Below are 18101 nucleotides of genomic sequence, written 5' to 3'. Positions count from 1 at the left end.
AACATCTCCTATACACATCCTTATAAACTCAGTCACCGTTTCAGTGTATTAGTATAAATTATTTTTGCAAGCTACCTGGAACATATCCCATTCCGAGTGATCAAAACAATATTGAAGCGTGGATTCTGATTGGTCAGACCAGCGTTGAATAGTCCTTAGCACAGGTACTTCCTGTTTGAGTTTCTGCCTATAGGAAGGGAGGAGCAAAATGGAGTCGTGGTCAAATTTGACGAAAGGAGGGCGGGGGAGGGCCTTATAACCATCCCGGAAGTTCGAATAGCAATGGTCGATTATTTTAGCAGCCCGAGTACAACAGTCGATATGTTGATTGAACTTGGGCAGCCTAGTCCCCAAATTTGCTTAGATAAAATCCCCGGCTACAATAATAATAATAAATAATATGCCATTTAGCAGACGCTTTTATCCAAAGTGACTTACAGTCATGCGTGCATAAATTTTTACGTATGGGTGGTCCGGGGATCGAACCCACTACCCTGGCGTTACAAGCGCCATGTTCTACCAATTGAGATACAGAGGACCAATAAATGCAGCCTCAGGATATGTGGTTTCCAGTTTGCATAAAGTCCAGTGAAGTTCTTTGAGGGCCGTCGTGGTATCAGCTTGAGGGGGGATATACACGGCCGTGACTATAACCGAATAAAATTATCTTGGGAGATAATACGGTCTGCATTTGATTGTTAGGTATTCTAGGTCGGGTGAACAAAAGGACTTGAGTTCCTGTATGTTACTACAATTACACCATGAGTCGTTAATCATGAAACACACACCTCTGCCCTTCTGCTTCCCAGAGAGATATTTATTTCTGTCTGCGCGATGAACTGAGAACCCATCTGCCTGGACCGATTTCGACAGAATATCCAGAGAGAGCCATGTTTCCATGAAACAAAGTATGTTACAGGCCCTGATGTCTCTCTGGAAAGAAATCCTTGCCCTGAGCTCGTCGACTTTGTTATCCAAAGACTGAACATTAGCGAGTAATATACTTGGAAGCGGTGGGTGGTGTGCGGGCCTCTTAAGTCGAACCAGCAGGCCGCTCCGAGTGCCTCTCCTCTGCCGGCGATGTTTTGGGTCAGCCGCTGGAATCAGTTCAATTGCCCTGGGGAGAGCAAACAAAGGATCTGCTTCGGGAAAGTCGTATTCCTGGTCGCAACGCAAACTTTCCTAAGAGCTAGTCGCGAGGCCGCCATCTTCGTCGGCGCCAGGTACACTACAGTGTGTGTGTGCATGTGCGTGCACGCGTGTGTGTGTGCGTGCGTGTCCAAGGCTATAGGGGGACAGCTGCCTATAGACAGGTGGAATACCCAACCCCCCAGTTATTTTATTTACTCAGAATGATATTCATTATGCCATATAGCCATGGCCATGCAGGAGGGGAAAGGGAAGGGGGACAGAAAGAACATAAGAGGCTAACAAGGACATGACAACCCTCATCAATAGAGGTCACCACTGGAAGCTGGGGGATGTAGGATGGAGGGATAGGGGATGGAGGGATGGGGGGAGGGAGGGAAGGGGGGATGGAGGGATGGGGGATGGAGGGTGGAGGGATGGGGGATGGGGGAGGGAAGGGGGGATGGAGGGATGAGTGAGGGAGGGATGGGGGATGGGGGATGGGGATGGAGGGATGGGGGATGGAGGGAAGGGGGATGAGGGATGGGGGATGGAGGGAAGGGGGATGGAGGATGGGGAATGGAGGGAAGGGGGATGGAGGATGGGGAATGGAGGGAAGGGGATGGAGGATGGGGAATGGAGGGAAGGGGGATGGAGGTATGCGAACAGAGATAAATCCATCTCTCCTCACCTCACATTAGATACATTCAGTCCTATAGACAGCCCATGGTACCATTCAGTCCTATAGACAGCCCATGGTACCATTCAGTTCTATAGACTGCACATGGTACCATTCAGTCCTATAGACAGCCCATGGTACCATTAAGTCCTCTCAGGTATAGCATTAAATGCACTGGGAGCACCAGAGGATTTGGGATAACCTCCCTGTGGTCTCTACAGGGCTGATTCTCTTTCACTCTCTCTCTCTCTCTCTCTCTCTCTCTCTCTCTCTCTCTCTCTCTCTCTCTCTCTCTCTGAGAGGTCGGAGGGTTATGAGGGTATTATGTATTTTACTCTGTGGGGGGGGCTTCTCTTTCTCTGTCCCCCTCTCTCTCTCTCCCTGATGTGTGTATATGTATGTTTGTGTGTGTGTGTGCGTGTGCGTGTGTGTGTCCTCGGTCTGACACTAATCAATAGAGCTTTCTGAGGCCAGCGGTGAAAGGCTGTGGAGTATAAAGAGTGTGGGAGAAAAATCACGTATTTACCAGATTTGTTTAATATTAATAGTTAACAATTAATATACGTTACAATAGTAGAGACATATATTTAGTGCCAATGCTGTGCTTCTGAGAAAGGATGGTTCATCTCTTCCACGTTCACGCCCCACAGCTGGTCTGGGCGTGTAGTCAAGGACATGGGATAGAGATAAACTTGAGGAACAGATAGACCTGTATTGTTTCAATTTCTCTTGGCTTCTGAGTAACCTGGTCACACGGCATAAGACAAAGAGCCTCAGAGTGACCACAGTTTTTCAGTTCATCCTGTCTTTTACTATCTTCCAAGGGCACAGCTGTGTGGAGATATGAGCAGTAACGGAACTAACATTATCACTTGTTTGTACGCTATGACCCGATACACATAGCCACAAGAAGAAAACAAGGTAGCTCCTGATCTGCCGGGGAGGGGTGGAACCAGCCATGACTAAGCATTTTTAGGTTCACTATATAAGACATCAGCATTTCCTGTTCGTTGGGCTCTCACTCTATTCACTTTGGTGTTGGTATTGTGACCAGCTCCCTTATCGATAAGTTATTTTAATAAAGTTAATATCTTGATTGGTGGTTGACCTTGTCTCTCCTCATTATTGATTAAAATATCCACCACAAGAGACATTGAGGGTGCCGTAGGGGGTAGATGAGGTGCAGACTACAGAGGTGATGAGAGCTGATGGCCGTGTGTGTGTGTGTGTGCATGTGTGTCCATTACGCATGTGTGTGTGAGGTTGAGAATAAGTAGTGTGCATGTGTGTTTGACCGCCGCATAGCAGGTGTCCATGGCACTTTATCCCTATCAAATCCTTTTTCACAACACCACTGTGAGACATTCCCAGATATTATTCTCCTTTATGAAAAAAACGACAGTGAAAGGAGAGAGAAAAGACTAGTTGTAATTTCCTTTGTCTCTTAGTTTCATATTCCCACTGGAGTTAGTCCGATTGGAGGCAGGAGCTTTCATACAGTGAGGGAAAAAAAGTATTTGATCCCCTGCTGATTTTGTACGTTTGCCCACTGACAAAGACATGATCAGTCTATCATTTTAATGGTAGGTTTATTTAAACAGTGAGAGACAGAATAACAACAAAATAATCCAGAAAACCGCATGTCAAAAATGTTATAAATTGATTTGCATTTTAATGAGGGAAATAAGTATTTGACCCCTCTGCAAAACATGACTTAGTACCTGGTGGCAAAACCCTTGTTGGCAATCACAGAGGTCAGACGTTTCTTGTAGATGGCCACCAGGTTTGCACACATCTCAGGAGGGATTTTGTCCCACTCCTCTTTGCAGATCTTCTCCAAGTCATTAAGGTTTCGAGGCTGACGTTTGGCAACTCAAACCTTCAGCTCCCTCCACAGATTTTCTATGGGATTAAGGTCTGGAGACTGGCTAGGCCACTCCAGGACCTTAATGTGCTTCTTCTTGAGCCACTCCTTTGTTGCCTTGGCCGTGTGTTTTGGGTCATTATCATGCTGGAATACCCATCCACAACCCATTTTCTATGCCCTGGCTGAGGGAAGGAGGTTCTCACCCAAGATTTGACGGTACATGGCCCCGTCCATCGTCCCTTTGATGCGGTGAAGTTGTCCTGGGGATGGTGTTCTTGGGGTCATAGGCAGCATTCCTCCTCCTCCAAACACGGCGAGTTGAGTTGATGGCAAAGAGCTCCATTTTGGTCTCATCTGACCACAACACTTTCCCCCAGTTCTCCTCTGAATCATTCAGATGTTCATAGGCAAACTTCAGATGGGCCTGTATATGTGCTTTCTTGAGCAGGGGGACCTTGCGGGCGCTGCAGGATTTCAGTCCTTCACGGCGTATTGTGTTACCAATTGTTTATTGGTGACTATGGTCCCAGCTGCCTTGAGATCATTGACAAGATCCTCCCGTGTAGTTCTGGGCTGATTCCTCACCGTTCTCATGATCATTGCAACTCCATGAGGTGAGATCTTGCATGGAGCCCCAGGCAGAGGGAGATTGACAGTTCTTTTGTGTTTCTTCCATTTGCAAATAATCACACCAACTGTTTTCACCTTCTCACCAAGCTGCTTGGCGATTGTCTTGTAGCCCATTCCATCCTTGTGTAGGTCTACAATCTTGGCCCTGACATCCTTGGAGAGCTCTTTGGTCTTGGCCATGGTGGAGAGTTTGGAATCTGATCGATTGATTGCTTCTGTGGACAGGTGTCTTTTATACAGGTAACAAACTGAGATTAGGAGCACTCCCTTTAAGAGTGTGCTCCTAATCTCAGCTCGTTACCCGTATAAAAGACACCTGGGAGCCAGAAATCTTTCTGATTGAGAGGGGGTCAAATACTTATTTCCCTCATTAAAATGCAAATCAATTTATAACATTTTTGACATGCGTTTTTCTGGATTTTGTTGTTGTTATTCTGTCTCTCACTGTTCAAATAAACCTACCATTAAAATGATATACTGATCATTTCTTTGTCAGTGGGCAAACATACAAAATCAGGGTGTGTGTGTGTGTGTGTGTTGATGTTTTGGCTGAAATCAATGACTGGCAATCAGAGGTGAATGGTTATGAGAAGTCAGCCATTTGTGAGAAACTGTCACATTTGATTCCACAGCACTATGGAACAACCTACTCTCTATGCTAATCAAATGTTAATGTTAAGTTCTATAGTTCAATTGTAGATTTGAATATCGGTTACTGCTAAATTGATTTCATAATTCAGTTGGTAGAATATACACTCGACTATAGTTAAACCATGCAGAAATATCTTTAGATCTTATGGATGGATTGAACAGATTCACTGGGTAACACATCAATATGTGTGAGTGTGTGAGTGTGTGTGTGTGTAAGTGTGTGTGTGTGTGTGTGTGTGTGCGCGTGCGTGCGTGCGTGCATGTGAGCTCAGCTCTATTGTTAGAGATATCACTGTATATGAAGCTGGATCTGCAGATGCAAAGACAGGATAACTGTTGTGTTTTACATAGAGTATACACCGTACATGTATCATCTCGCATTTGTGGCATGTCTTAAGCATGCTTATTTTCCTGAAAGTCCATCTGTCACAGTAAACACCAATAGATTAGAAAGAGATGTGGCATGAAACTTTGTTTTCTTTCTTTTTTGTTCACTGTCCTTCAATTCCAAAACCATTGGGTGGTTCACCGGTATCTAAATTGCATGAAAACCACTGGTTTACGATAAACAATATAATAAAACAATGTTTTGATTGATTTCATGTGTTTGCGATTTGATTGATGGACTTACGATCAAGAGGAACCTCGATAGCAGGCACTTCTTGCCACAGCAGCAGGAGCAATGACATGACAGACAGGGCCCAAGGCCCGCCCTGCACCAACATCTCTCTCCTCTGATTGGCGTTCCTCTCCCGTCACGACTCCTGGTTGGGTCCTGATACGTCTCTGACCTATGAGAGAGAGAGAGAGACAGAGAGCAGGAGAGAGAGAGAGAGAGAGAGAGAGATGTGTTTTCAGTGTGTGTGGCTGGCCTACATCAGCAGCTGAGGTCCTGACTCCCCAGAGAGAGCTACCCAGAGACAAGCTCCTGAGAGGAGGGATGAAGACATCACACAGAAAGGTTCCACCTCTCCTCTAGTCATCCACTCCCCCATTACTCCAAACCAGTACCAGTATCAGCACCCCAGGCCCCAGGCCCAGCACTACTCCTCTCCCTCCTTTGAAAGGAAACACTTTGAAGTTTGTGGAAATGTGAAATTAATGTAGGAGAATATAACACAAAAAAACATGTGTTTTCTATTTATTTTGTTGTTCCATCATCTTTGAAATGAAAGAGAAAGGCCACAATATAATATTGCAGTTTAGGTGCAATTTAGCACTGTGTGTGCAAAGTTTCAGATCGATCCAGTGAAGCATTGCAATTCTGGACTATTTTGTATCAAGTCTGCCCAAATGTGCCGAATTGGTCAATTGATACATTTTCAAGTACATAACTATAGAGAACATACAAAAATTATATGGTAATACAAAATGTAAGTTTACACACTCCCAGGAATGTCATACATGATGGATCATTAGCTTATACACTAACTTTCACACATCTAGATGGCCGGGCGGGGTGGGTGTGGAGCCAGAGACAGCAGGGGTTCAAACTGTAGAACCCAGTTCCTACATGTGAATATAAAAATGGATTTTATCAAACAAAACTATGCTACATTTTATCTCTGGGACCCTTAGGATGACAAATCCGAGCAAGATTACTGAATGAAGTACATTATTTACCTTCAGAGGTGAATGTATCAAACCAGTTGCCTTGATACATTTTTTGTTGTTGTGCACTCTCCTCAAACAATAGCATGGTATTTTTTCACTGTAATAGCTACTGTAAATTGGACAGTGCAGTTAGATTAACAAGAATTTAAGCTTTCTGCCCATATAAGACATGTCTATGTCCTTGAAAGTTTGCTGTTACTTACAACAGTCATGCTAATCGCATTAGCGCACGTTAGCTCAACCGTCCCGTATACGGGACACCGATCCCGTAGAGGTTAACAGAGATATTAGAGAAAGGAGGAGATAAGAATCCCATTGGTCAATGAATGGAGGAACGTATAACACTCCAGACTGTCGACCAATCGCGTTCATATTGTTATGCTACATCTCAAAGTCAGGGTATGAATCGAGAAACGTGCCTATTTTCTTCGAAAGTACGTATTGTCACGATTCCAAAGCTTTTTGATATTACAAAGAACAAGTTAATTATCTCACATCTCAGAAAATATTTGTAATATTGGGTTTTTGAGCTAGCGCCCAATTGACTCCCATTCACTCCTTGAAGGAGAGCTCTCCTTGTCCCAGAATTGCCCAGAATGAACCGCATATATGTTGCATAGGCAACATACACAATCAGTGTTAATACAATTCCAAAGGAGTTTCCATCTCCTCAAAAGTATCTCTGTTGTTAACTTATCTCTCTTTTTCCATTTTCCTTGAAAACTGGAACATCCGGTTGTTGGGGACTCGGCAGAGGCTATCCCAACCCAGACCCTTAACCAGAGCTGCAGACTGAGATAAAGAACATCCCACTCAATCAAACAGCAGCTGAAGACACTGACCATTCAACATTCACCTCCACTTCAACAAACTAAATACATGGAAAAATACCAAAAACATCAATGTCTTGTTTTGTTGCTTCTCCGACATCAAAGGTACATTAAAAACACACAGAGTGCAAACTGGAAAATAATAGATTCATTTTCTGATGTTAGTCTACAACAGCTTGATACCCCTGGGGTAATACCCAATTCTCATACAACACCTGTGCGTGCCAAACACACACACACACGTACACAAACACACACACACACACATATGTCAACCCAACACCATGCTACAAAATACCTAATCTGACCCTGGGGAGGAGGACACAGATATCCCAGCATTCCTTTGGCTTCATGCACACACAAATATAGAGAGAGAGCTGGGTGAGAAAATGGATGGATGGATGACTGAAAGAGTGGAGACAGAACAAAGGAAAGACATGAGGCTCTGTACAGACCCAGAGACTGACTCACTCTCTCTCTTAATAATAAAATGCCATTTAGCAGACGCTTTTATCCAAAGCGACTTACAGTCATGCGTGCATACATTTTTTTGTGTATGGGGTGGTCCCGGGGATCGAACCCACTACCTTAGCGTTACAAGCGCTGTGCTCTACCAGCTGAGCTGCAGAGGATCTCTCTCTCTCTCTCTCTCTCTCTCTCTCTCTCTCTCTCTCTCTCTCTCTCTCTCTCTCTCTCTCTCTCTCTCTCTCTCTCTCTCTCTCTCTCTCTCTCTCTCTCTCATAGTAGCACAAACTAAATAAAGTGAAAGAAAACACACGCACGCATGCGCATGCACACGCACGCACACACACACACACACACACACACACACACACAGAGTCAGCGTGAGTCCCTAGGACTGCGTTGGCAGGAGGTTTTGCTTGGCTCAGCTGGGGCTGCATTGCGGATACAGGTTATTGGCATAACGGTGACCTAGCATAAACACAAACACATGTGACCTAGTAGATATCCAGGAGTTTAAAGAGGCTTCACAACAATCAGGTCAGAACTAGCTCTATCACTGGGGCCTCAGGGTTGAAACCTGGGGTACTGCTATCCTGCTCTCTGCCCTACTGTGGTGTGTGTTTGTGTGTGTGTGTGTGTGTGTGTGTGTGTGTGTTTGTGTGTGTGTTTGTGTGTGTGAATAAGAACAAACAGAATGCCATACGTGGCATAGGGCAGACACACACCTGGGCAACACTCAGGCTCTTCTGCTCTTCTGTGTCCAAACACTTCCAAGCAGAATGCAGAATCAACCCATACAACTAGTGTAGCTATGTTTATGTCTTTCCTTCTGTCCTGCACACCAAACGGGTAAAGACCCATCTTGACAAGAGTCGACTTCACTAATGTGGGATCACAGGAGAAGGTCTTGAATCAGTTGAACTTCTAGAGAGCAGAAGGGTTAGTGTATCTCCCTGTTGTTCAGACAAGTGTTCCAAAACTGTAGGTAGGACATGGCTCGTTCTTCCTAACCTGGTTAACCAGTGGTTCCAGATCTGTTTCTGCTCTCTTGCCAACTCCATTTCTTCCACTGTTGAGCCAAACATGTTTTTTTAACTCAATTCCATAAGGAGGTGTCAAGAGAGCAGAAACAGACTGAGTTCTGCCTGGGTTGTGGTTCAGAAAGCTAGCACAGGAACTGCTATTGTCTGCTATCTGATCTGCTGACAGGAAAGTATATGCAGTAGATTCTGTTCATGTGTGCACTCCATTGTGTGTGTGTCTGTGGTCTTTAGTGTGTGAGTTCCATAGTGTGTGTGCGTGTGTGCGTGCATGTGTGTGTGTGTGTGTGTGTGTGTGTGTGTGTGTGTGTGTGTGTGTGTGTGTGTGTGTGTGTGTGTGTGTGTGTGCTCAGAACTTTTCAAAAGGCGTTGGATGCGGATTTGAGAAAGCCGGTCTTCTTTTTGTCACCATGAACATCATAACTTACACAGATAACGACGTTAGCATACATTAAGCGAAAACCTAACATGCTACCGTAAATGAGACTATTACACAGAATGACTCTCTAAATTATGCATATTTTCTTCCATTATTTAAACCAAGGCAATTTGTTAAAGAAACCCCATGTTACTTATCCCAATTGAAATACTGTACTTTATCATAAGTACTGTTTAAAATAAGCCTCTGCCAATTACATATAGCTGATATTCAGGTTAGTTTCCTTATAATTTCTCTTGGCAGGAGGATTTGGCGTGATTTATTTGAAATGATTCTACAGGTATTTCTACCTTCCAGATTCCATGCGACCCTGGTTACAGCATTGTGTCAATGTTTGATGTGGTGAGACTATCTTTCAAAATGGATCCACATCTCATCCACTGCTCTTAGAGTCTATGTCCCAAATGGCACCCTACTCCCTATATAATGCACTACATTTGACCAGATATAGTGCACTACATAGGGTTGCCATTTGGGACATACCCTTTGTCTCCGTTTATTTATATACAGAGCATTTACCAGTTCCAGACAAATATGTTTTCCACCCCCCTTTGCTGCTCGCCCCATGTCAATGTTATCTAATCCTGTTGTGTGACAGTAGTGGATTGTTCCATTAAGCCATTCTGGGGGTACGTGATGAAGGCTAATGGAGCTCTTGTGGGACAATAAACTGCAGAGGAGGTGAAATGAATAAGCTTTGCTGTAGCGAAAGGGTGTGTGTGTGTTTCTGTGTGCGTGTGTTCCAGTGTGTGCATGTGTTCCAGTGTGTGTGTTCCAGTGTGTGTGTGTGTGTATATTGTGTAAGTGCATGCATATGAGTTTGAGAGAGCGAGTGCGTGCCTAATGCACTGATGGCACTTCAACCCCTCTCTTCCCTCCCATCCCCAAATAGATCCTTCAAAAGAGAATGTTTTGGAGAGGCCTTTTTCCCTGCTGAGAGCTGAAATAAAAAAGGTCCATCTGTGGATGACAGTACAGACAGAGTACAGTCCTGTATGCTTTGTCCATTGATTGGAAACCAGTGGAAGTGTTTTAGTGTGTATGTGTTGCCTAGTGTGTAAACACACAGCATAGCAGTGTGAGTGTGAATCTGATGCCCAAGGTGGCACCCAGGAGGTATGCCCCCTTCTCTCACTTTCTCTCTCTATTACCCTTCTCCCCCTTTCTCTCCATCTCTCTCATTCTATAATCTCCCTCCCTGACTCTTTTTCACTCTCTCTACCCCCTTCTCTCTCTCTCTCCCCCCTTCTCTCTCTCTCTCTCACTCTCTCTCTCTCTCTCTCTCTCTCTACCCCCCCTCTCTCTCTCTTTGCCTCCTTCTCTCTCTCTCTCTCTGCCCCATCTCGCTCTCTCTCTACCCCTTCTCGCTCTGCCTCCTTAATTCTCTCTCTGCTATCTCTCTGTCTCCTTCTCTCTCTCTGCCCCCTTCTCTCTCTCTACCCCTTCTCTCTCTCTCTGCCTCCTTCTCTCTCTCTCTCTCTGCCCCCTTCTCGCTCTCTCTCTACCCCTTCTCTCTCTCTCTGCCTCCTTCTCTCTCTCTCTCTCTCTCTCTCTCTCTCTCTGCCCCCTTCTCTCTCTCTCGCTGCCTCCTTCTCTCTCTCTGCCTCCTTCTCTCTCGATTCAATTCAATTTCAATTTCAATTCAATTTGAGGGCTTTATTGGTTATAAACAATAACTATTAACAGTAAACATTACACTTAAAAGTTAAAAAAGAATAAAGACATTTCAAATGTCATATTATGTATAAATGCAGCGTTGTAACAATGTGCAAATAGTTAAAGTACAAATGGGAAAATAAATAAACATAAATATGGGTTGTATTTACAATGGTATTTGTTCTTCACTGGTTGCATTTTTCTTGTGGCAACAGGTCACAAATCTTACTGCTGTGATTGCACACTGTGCAATTTCACCCAGTAGATAATGGAGTTTATCAAAATTGGGTTTGTTTTCAAATTCTTTGTGGATCTGTGTAATCTGAGGAAACTATGTGTCTCTAATACGGTCATACATTTGGCAGGAGGTTAGGAAGTGCAGCTCAGTTTCCACCTCATTTTGTGGGCAGTGTGCACATAGCCGGTCTTCTCTTGAGAGAAAGGTCTGCCTATGGCGGCCTTTCTCAATAGCAAGGCTATGCTCACTGAGTCTGTACATAGTCAAAGCTTTCCTTAAGTTTGGGTCAGTCACAGTGGTCAGGTATTCTGCCACTGTGTACTCTCTGTTTAGGGCCAAATAGCATTCTAGTTTGCTCTGTTTTTTTGTTAATTCTTTCCAATGTGTCAAGTAATTCTCATGATTTGGTTGGGTCTAATTGTGTTGTTGTTGTTGTCCTGGCGCTCTCTGTGGGGTCTGTTTGTGTTTGTGAACAGAGACCCAGGACCAGCTTACTTAGGGGACTCTTCTCCAAGTTCATCTCTCTGTAGGTGATGGCTTTGTTATGGAAGGTTTGGGAATCGCTTCCTTTTAAGTGGTTATAGAATTTAACAGCTCTTTTCTGGATTTGGATAATTAGCAGGTATCGGCCTAATTCTGCTCTGCATGCATTATTTGGTGTTTTTTGTTGTACACTGAGGATATTTTTGCTGAATTCTGCATGCAGTCTCAATTTGGTGTTTGTCCCATTTTGTGAATTCTTGGTTGGTGAGCGGACCCCAGACCTCACAACCATAAAGGGCAATGGGTTCTATAACTGATTCAAGTATTTTTTAGCCAGATTCTAATTGGTATGTCGAATTTGATGTTCCTTTTGATGGCATAGAAGGCCCTTCTTTTTTTTTACCCTTATTTAACCAGGTAAGCCAGTTGAGAACAAGTTCTCATTTACAACTGCGACCTGGCCAAGATAAAGCAAAGCAGGCGATAAAAACAACAACACAGAGTTACACATGGGATAAAACAAAACATACAGTCAATAACAAAATAGAAAATCTATATACAGTGTGTGCAAATGGAGGTAAGGCACAGTGGTCTAAGGCACTGCATCTCAGTGCTTGAGGCGTCATTACAGACCCCCTGGTTCGATTCCAGGCTGTATCACAGCCGGCCGTGATTGGGAGTCCCATAGGGCAGCGCACAATTGGCCCAGCGTCGTCCGGGTTTGGCCGGTGTAGGCAGTCATTGTAAATAAAAATGTGTTCTTAACTGACTTGCCTAGTTAAATAAAGGTAAAATAAAAAAATAAAAAATAAAAAATAAAAAATAGTGCAAAATAATTACAATTTAGTATTAACACTGGATAGATGTGCAGAAGATGATGTGCAAATAGAGATACTGGAGTGCAAATGAGCAAAATAAATAACAATATGGGGATGAGGTAGTTGGGTGGGATAATTACAGATGGGCTGTTACAGTTAGTGAATACATATTTTTTTATACTGGCCCCCCGTGGGAATCGAACCCACAAACCTGGCGTTGCAAACGCCATGCTCTATCAACTGAGCTACATCCCTGCCGGCCATTCCCTCCCCTACCCTGGACAACGCTGGGCCAATTGTGCGTCGCCCATGAGTCTCCCGGTCGCGGCCGGCTGCGACAGAGCCTGGATTCGAACCAGGATCTCTAGTGGCACAGTTAGCACTGCGATGCAGTGCCTTAGACCACTGCACCACTCAGGCATAACACAGCAGTTGAGACTATCAAACAGTCACAACACCGAGTGCTCAAATACTACGACCTGAATGATGAAGCCACACTGCAGTGTGATGCCAGTGAGACAGGTTTGGGCGCAGCCCTTCTACAGAAACGACAACCTGTTGCATTTGACTCCAGAACATTGACTCAGACAGAACAAAGATATGCACAGATTAAGAAAGATCGTCTCTCCATTATTTTTTGCATGTGACAAGTTAAACAACAATCTGAATGGCAGAGAGTTCATGACAATACACAGCGAACACAAACCGCTCGAGACGATCTCCAAGAAATCCCTACTCACAGCACCCAAGCGACCGCAGAGAATGTTGCTAAGGCTACAAAGATACCAACTCCACGTACAAACAAGGCAAAGAACTACACGTAGCTTACTTCCTGTCCAGAACAGCTGACTTCCTGTCCAGAACAACTCAATCAACCACAGAGCACAGACAAATGCTAACACAAGCCACGGTCTTCGCTATGGGCCTGGCCACAACTGACCTGGAACTGGTGTATGTCACCAGTGATGTCAACATCTCAACTAACTAAACTAAATATATTCTAAGCTTTGTGGAAGTTACCTGTGGCGTTTAGGCCGAGGTATGTATCGTTTTTTGTGTGCTCTAGGGCAACGGTGTCTAGATGGAATTTGTATTTGTGGTCCTGGACATGGACCTATTTTGGAACACCATTATTTGTGTCTTACTGAGATTTACTGGTCTGACAGAATCTGTGCAGAAGATCTAGGTGCTCCTTGGTTGGTGACAGAAGCACCAGATCATCAGCAAACAGTAGACATTTGACTTCAGATTCTAGTAGGATGAGGCCTCTCTCTGCCCCCTTCTCTCTCTCTCTCTGCCCCCTTCTCTCTCTCTCTCTCTCTCTCTCTCTCTCTCTGCCCCCTTCTCTCTCTCTCTCTCTCTCTCTCTCTCTGTCCCCGTCTCTCTCTGTCCCCTTCTCTCTCTCTCTGTCCCCTTCTCTCTCTCTCTGTCCCCTTCTCTCTCTCTGCCCACTTCTCTCTCGCTCTCAGACAGAGGCAGTGCCCTAGGCATTAACACATTAACTGTCCCAGCCTCCCTCCCTCCCTCTCTCTTTTTCTTCCCCCAGTCAGACCAGTGTGCACATAGCCAGCCCCCCCATGTTCCAGCTCTATAAATACATCACACACAATTACCCTCAGCACCCACACCCCACCCCACCCACCCACCCACACCCCACCCCACCCCACCACACAGACACACAGTACAGCCTGGTCTCAGACACAGGTCCCTCCACCTCTACACCCCCCAAGCTGAAACCAACTGAATTAAAACATTCGGCTGCTCCTTTCACCTTATCAGCTACTCAGCTGTTACAGTATAGACACACACTCATACACACGTGCAAACACACACAGAGTTGCATTGAGGTGAAGCAGACAGCAGCAGCTGACAGACAAACAGACAGACAGTAGACAGGCCTGTCAGTGAGGCATCAAGGAGCAACAAGGTCTCGACAAAGACCAGTGAAAATCAACACGCACACACACACACAATTATAACGCTTCTGAAACTTACGTAAATGTGTCAACGATATCCTCTGTGTCCTCACTGATTAAAACAGCAACTACTCAGACCTGTGAAGAGAGAGAGAGAGAGAGAGAGAGAGAGAGAGAGAGAGAGAGAGAGAGAGAGAGAGAGAGAGAAGAGAGAGAGAGAGAAAGAGAGAGACAGAGAGAGAGAGAGAGAGAAATAAACAGTCTCAGAAGCGCTCTTTCTATCCAGTTCTGCTGACGGTTCATTTATCTCTTTGTTTTCCTCAACGCAAGAAGACAATAAGGGAGGAGACGAATACCTCACTAACACACCTATCAGGAGTCTACCACAGAGATACAGTGTGTGTGTGTTAGTGTGTGTGTGTGTGTGTGTGTGTCTGACACTGAGCCAAACACACTCATCACATGCCTCTGTTGATTCATGGAGTGTGTTTAAAGAAGTGTGTTGTCTGTGAGCCAGGCAGTCACGGTCCCAGGGTTTACAACATGCTTACCAGGGGAGAAACAACTGGAAAAGAAAAATCAGAGAGAGTAGAGAGAGAGTAGAGAGAGTAGAGAGAACAGAGAGTGTAGAGAGAACAGAGAGAGGCCTGTCAGTGAGTAAAGAGAACAGAGAGAGATAGTAGAGAGAACAGGAAGAGAAGAGAGAACAGAGAGATTAGAGAGAGTAGAGAGAACAGAGAGAGTAGAGAGAACAGAGAGAGTAGAGAGAGTAAAGAGAACAGAGAGAGTAAAGAGAACAGAGACAGTAGAGAGAACAGAGAGAGTATAGAGAAAAGAAAGAGTAGAGAGAACAGAGAGAGTAAAGAGAACAGAGAGAGTAGAGAGAACAGAGAGAGTAGAGAGAGTAGAGAGAACAGAGGGAGGCCTGTCAGTAAGTAGAGAGAACAGAGAGAGAGAGTAGAGAGAAGAGAGAGAGAGAGAGTAGAGAGAACAGAGAGAGTAGAAGGAGTATAGAGATGAGAGAACAGAGAGAATAGAGAGAACAGAGAGAGTAGAGAGAGTAGAGAGAACAGAGAGAGTAGAGAGAACCGAGAGAGGCCTGTCAGTAAGTAGAGAGAACAGAGAGAGAGAGTAGAGAGAAGAGAGAGAGTAGAGAGAACAGAGAGAGTAGAGGGAGTATAGAGATGAGAGAACAGAGAGAGTAGAGAGAACTGAGAAAGTAGAGGGAGTAGAGAGTAAAGAGAGAGTAGAGAGAGTAAAGAGTAGAGAGAGTAAATAGAGTAGAGATAGTACAGAGAACAGAGAGAACAGAGAGAGTAGAGAGAGTAAAGAAAGTAGAGAGAGTAAAGAGAGTAGAGATAGTACAGAGAACAGAGAGAACAGAGAGAGTAGAGAGAACAGAGAGAACAGAGAGTAGAGAGAACAGAGAGAGTAGAGGGAGTAGAGAGTAAAGAGAGAGTAGAGAGAATAAAGAGAGTAGAGATAGTACAGAGAACAGAGAGAACAGAGAGAGTAGAGAGAACAGAGAGAGTAGAGAGAACAGAGAGAGTAGAGAGAACCGAGAGAACAGAGAGTAGAGAGAGTAGAGAGAGTAGAGAGAGTAGAGATGGGAGGGAAGAGAGGGGTGGGGTGTGTTGAAGTGCCATCATTGCATTAGGCATGCACACAATACACACAAACACTGGAACACATAGACTGGAACACACACACACACACACGAACACACAAACACACCCTTTCACTACACCAAAGCTTATTACTTTCACCTCCTCTGCAGTTTATTGTCCCACAAGAGCTCCATTAGCCTTCATCACGTACCCCCAGAATGGCTTAATGGAACAATCCACTACTGTCACACAACAGGATTAGATAACATTGACATGGGGCGAGCAGCAAAGGGGGGGGGGAAACATATTTGCCTGGGACTGGTAAATGCTCTGTATATAAATGAATGGAGACAAAGGTTGTGTCCCAAATGGCAACCCATTCCCTATGTAGATTAGAGAGAACAGAGGGAGTAGAGCACACAGACACGGAGGAAAATGCAAAAGTCTCTTCAACATCCCTTCTCTCTATTTCTCCTGCCTTCGTTGCTGTTTATGCATAGAACACTGAGCATACTGCACAGAACCCACTATGGGATGCACACACACACACACACACACACACACACACACACACACACACACACACACACACACACACACACACACACACACACACCATGCCTTGACTTGAAAAAATGCATTATCTGCAAGGGCCATAGTGAGCACACACACCCACACACACACTTCGGCAATACTAGAGAGAGAGGGGGGGAGAGAGTCAGAGGTGGGGAGAGAGAGACAGGGGGGGGAGAGGGGGGAGAGAGAGACAGAGATAGAGACAGAAGGGGAGAGAAAGAGGGAGAGGGGGAGAAGAGAGAGACAGAGAGAGAAAGAGAGAGACTGAGGGGGAGAGAGAGAGAGAGAGAGAGAGAGAGAGAGAGAGAGAGAGAGAGAGAGAGAGAGAGAGAGAGAGACTGAGGAGACAGATTCCTAAAAGGTTGACAGCATGGCTACCTGCGCTCCTTTTACTGCACTTCTAGAGGGACATCCTCTACAAGTGTGTGTGAATGAATCAAAGCTCAGTCTAACAGGCCAGGGGATAGCTACGTGATCACTGACAGATTGTCTGACTCCCTCACCACATCCAGCCATCCATCCTGTCATTCATCCATCCTCCATCACTCATCACTCTTCCACTCTACCTCCTTCCTCCATCCATCCTTCATAAATGTCTACCCTTCCTCCTCCCTTCCCTCCACTCAGGTCTCTGTCCATATGGTCACAGGGGTGACAGGGAGTGTCATCCACATGGCCAATGACATAACCTAGATATGTATAGTATTTGTCTATATACTGTACATCTGATTTAAATACATGTTATACACACATTTACACATGTATGACCAGAAAGCAAAACCTTTACCATTTACATGTATGGACATCAATGGGAAAATGTGTTTTTAAATATTATGCACCAGTTCAGACATAGAGAATTGTAACTTCTGATTAGCTACAACGGCCATCCCTGTCCCTCCATTCAATTAATTAACCCATAATAGTAAACAAACAATGAATCAACCGCGGTCATCTTCAGTTAACTTTTAATGGGTAATAATGAAGCTTAATAAGCCAAACTAACACAGTGTAGTGAAGTGTTAAAAACAGTCTAAGAGGGAGAAATGTTTGTTCTTAATCAGGATCTTACTCAGACTTACAGTAATTACTAGGCTGTACTATATTAGACACGCCTCAGAAGTCAACCAGCAAAGCCTCTAAAGGAACCCCTGTGTGTGTGTCTGTGTGTGTCTCTGTATGTGTGTGTCTGTGTGTGTGTGTGTGTGTGTGTGTGTGTGTGTGTGTGTCTGTGAGTGTCTGTGTATGTGTGTGTCTGTGTGTGTGTGTCTGTGTCTGTGTCTGTGTGTGTCTGTGTCTGTGTGTCTGTGTGTGTGTGTGTGTCTGTGTGTGTGTGTGTGTGTGTGTGTGTGTGTGTATGTGTGTGTGTGTGTGTGTGTGTGTGAGTGTGTGTGTTAGACAGGCACCATAGGGCCATGCTGTTGGAGAGAGTGGAGCAGGGTCTCTATAGTGATGTATACTCTAAGA

The 18101-nt window shown here is 44.8% G+C and overlaps 1 protein-coding gene across 11 annotated transcripts in view; it reads right to left on the bottom strand.

Annotated features, from left to right (window-relative positions):
- The window catches only part of LOC121578145 (neurofascin), a 203693-nt gene that overhangs the window by 93191 nt on the left and 92401 nt on the right, over positions 1-18101 (bottom strand). For all 11 annotated transcript variants that reach the window (XM_041892280.2, XM_041892279.2, XM_041892281.2 and 8 more), the window contains exons 2-3: positions 14534-14592; positions 5587-5746 (exon numbers count right to left, since the gene is read on the bottom strand). In XM_041892280.2, the coding sequence (XP_041748214.1) occupies positions 5587-5680 (94 nt within the window). In that variant the 5' untranslated portion in view covers positions 5681-5746; positions 14534-14592. The remainder of the gene's footprint in view (positions 1-5586; positions 5747-14533; positions 14593-18101) is intronic.

Source organism: Coregonus clupeaformis, chromosome 12, assembly GCF_020615455.1.
Source record: "Coregonus clupeaformis isolate EN_2021a chromosome 12, ASM2061545v1, whole genome shotgun sequence".
Classification (NCBI taxonomy): domain Eukaryota; kingdom Metazoa; phylum Chordata; class Actinopteri; order Salmoniformes; family Salmonidae; genus Coregonus; species Coregonus clupeaformis.
This window is presented reverse-complemented; position numbering and strand designations above follow the sequence as displayed.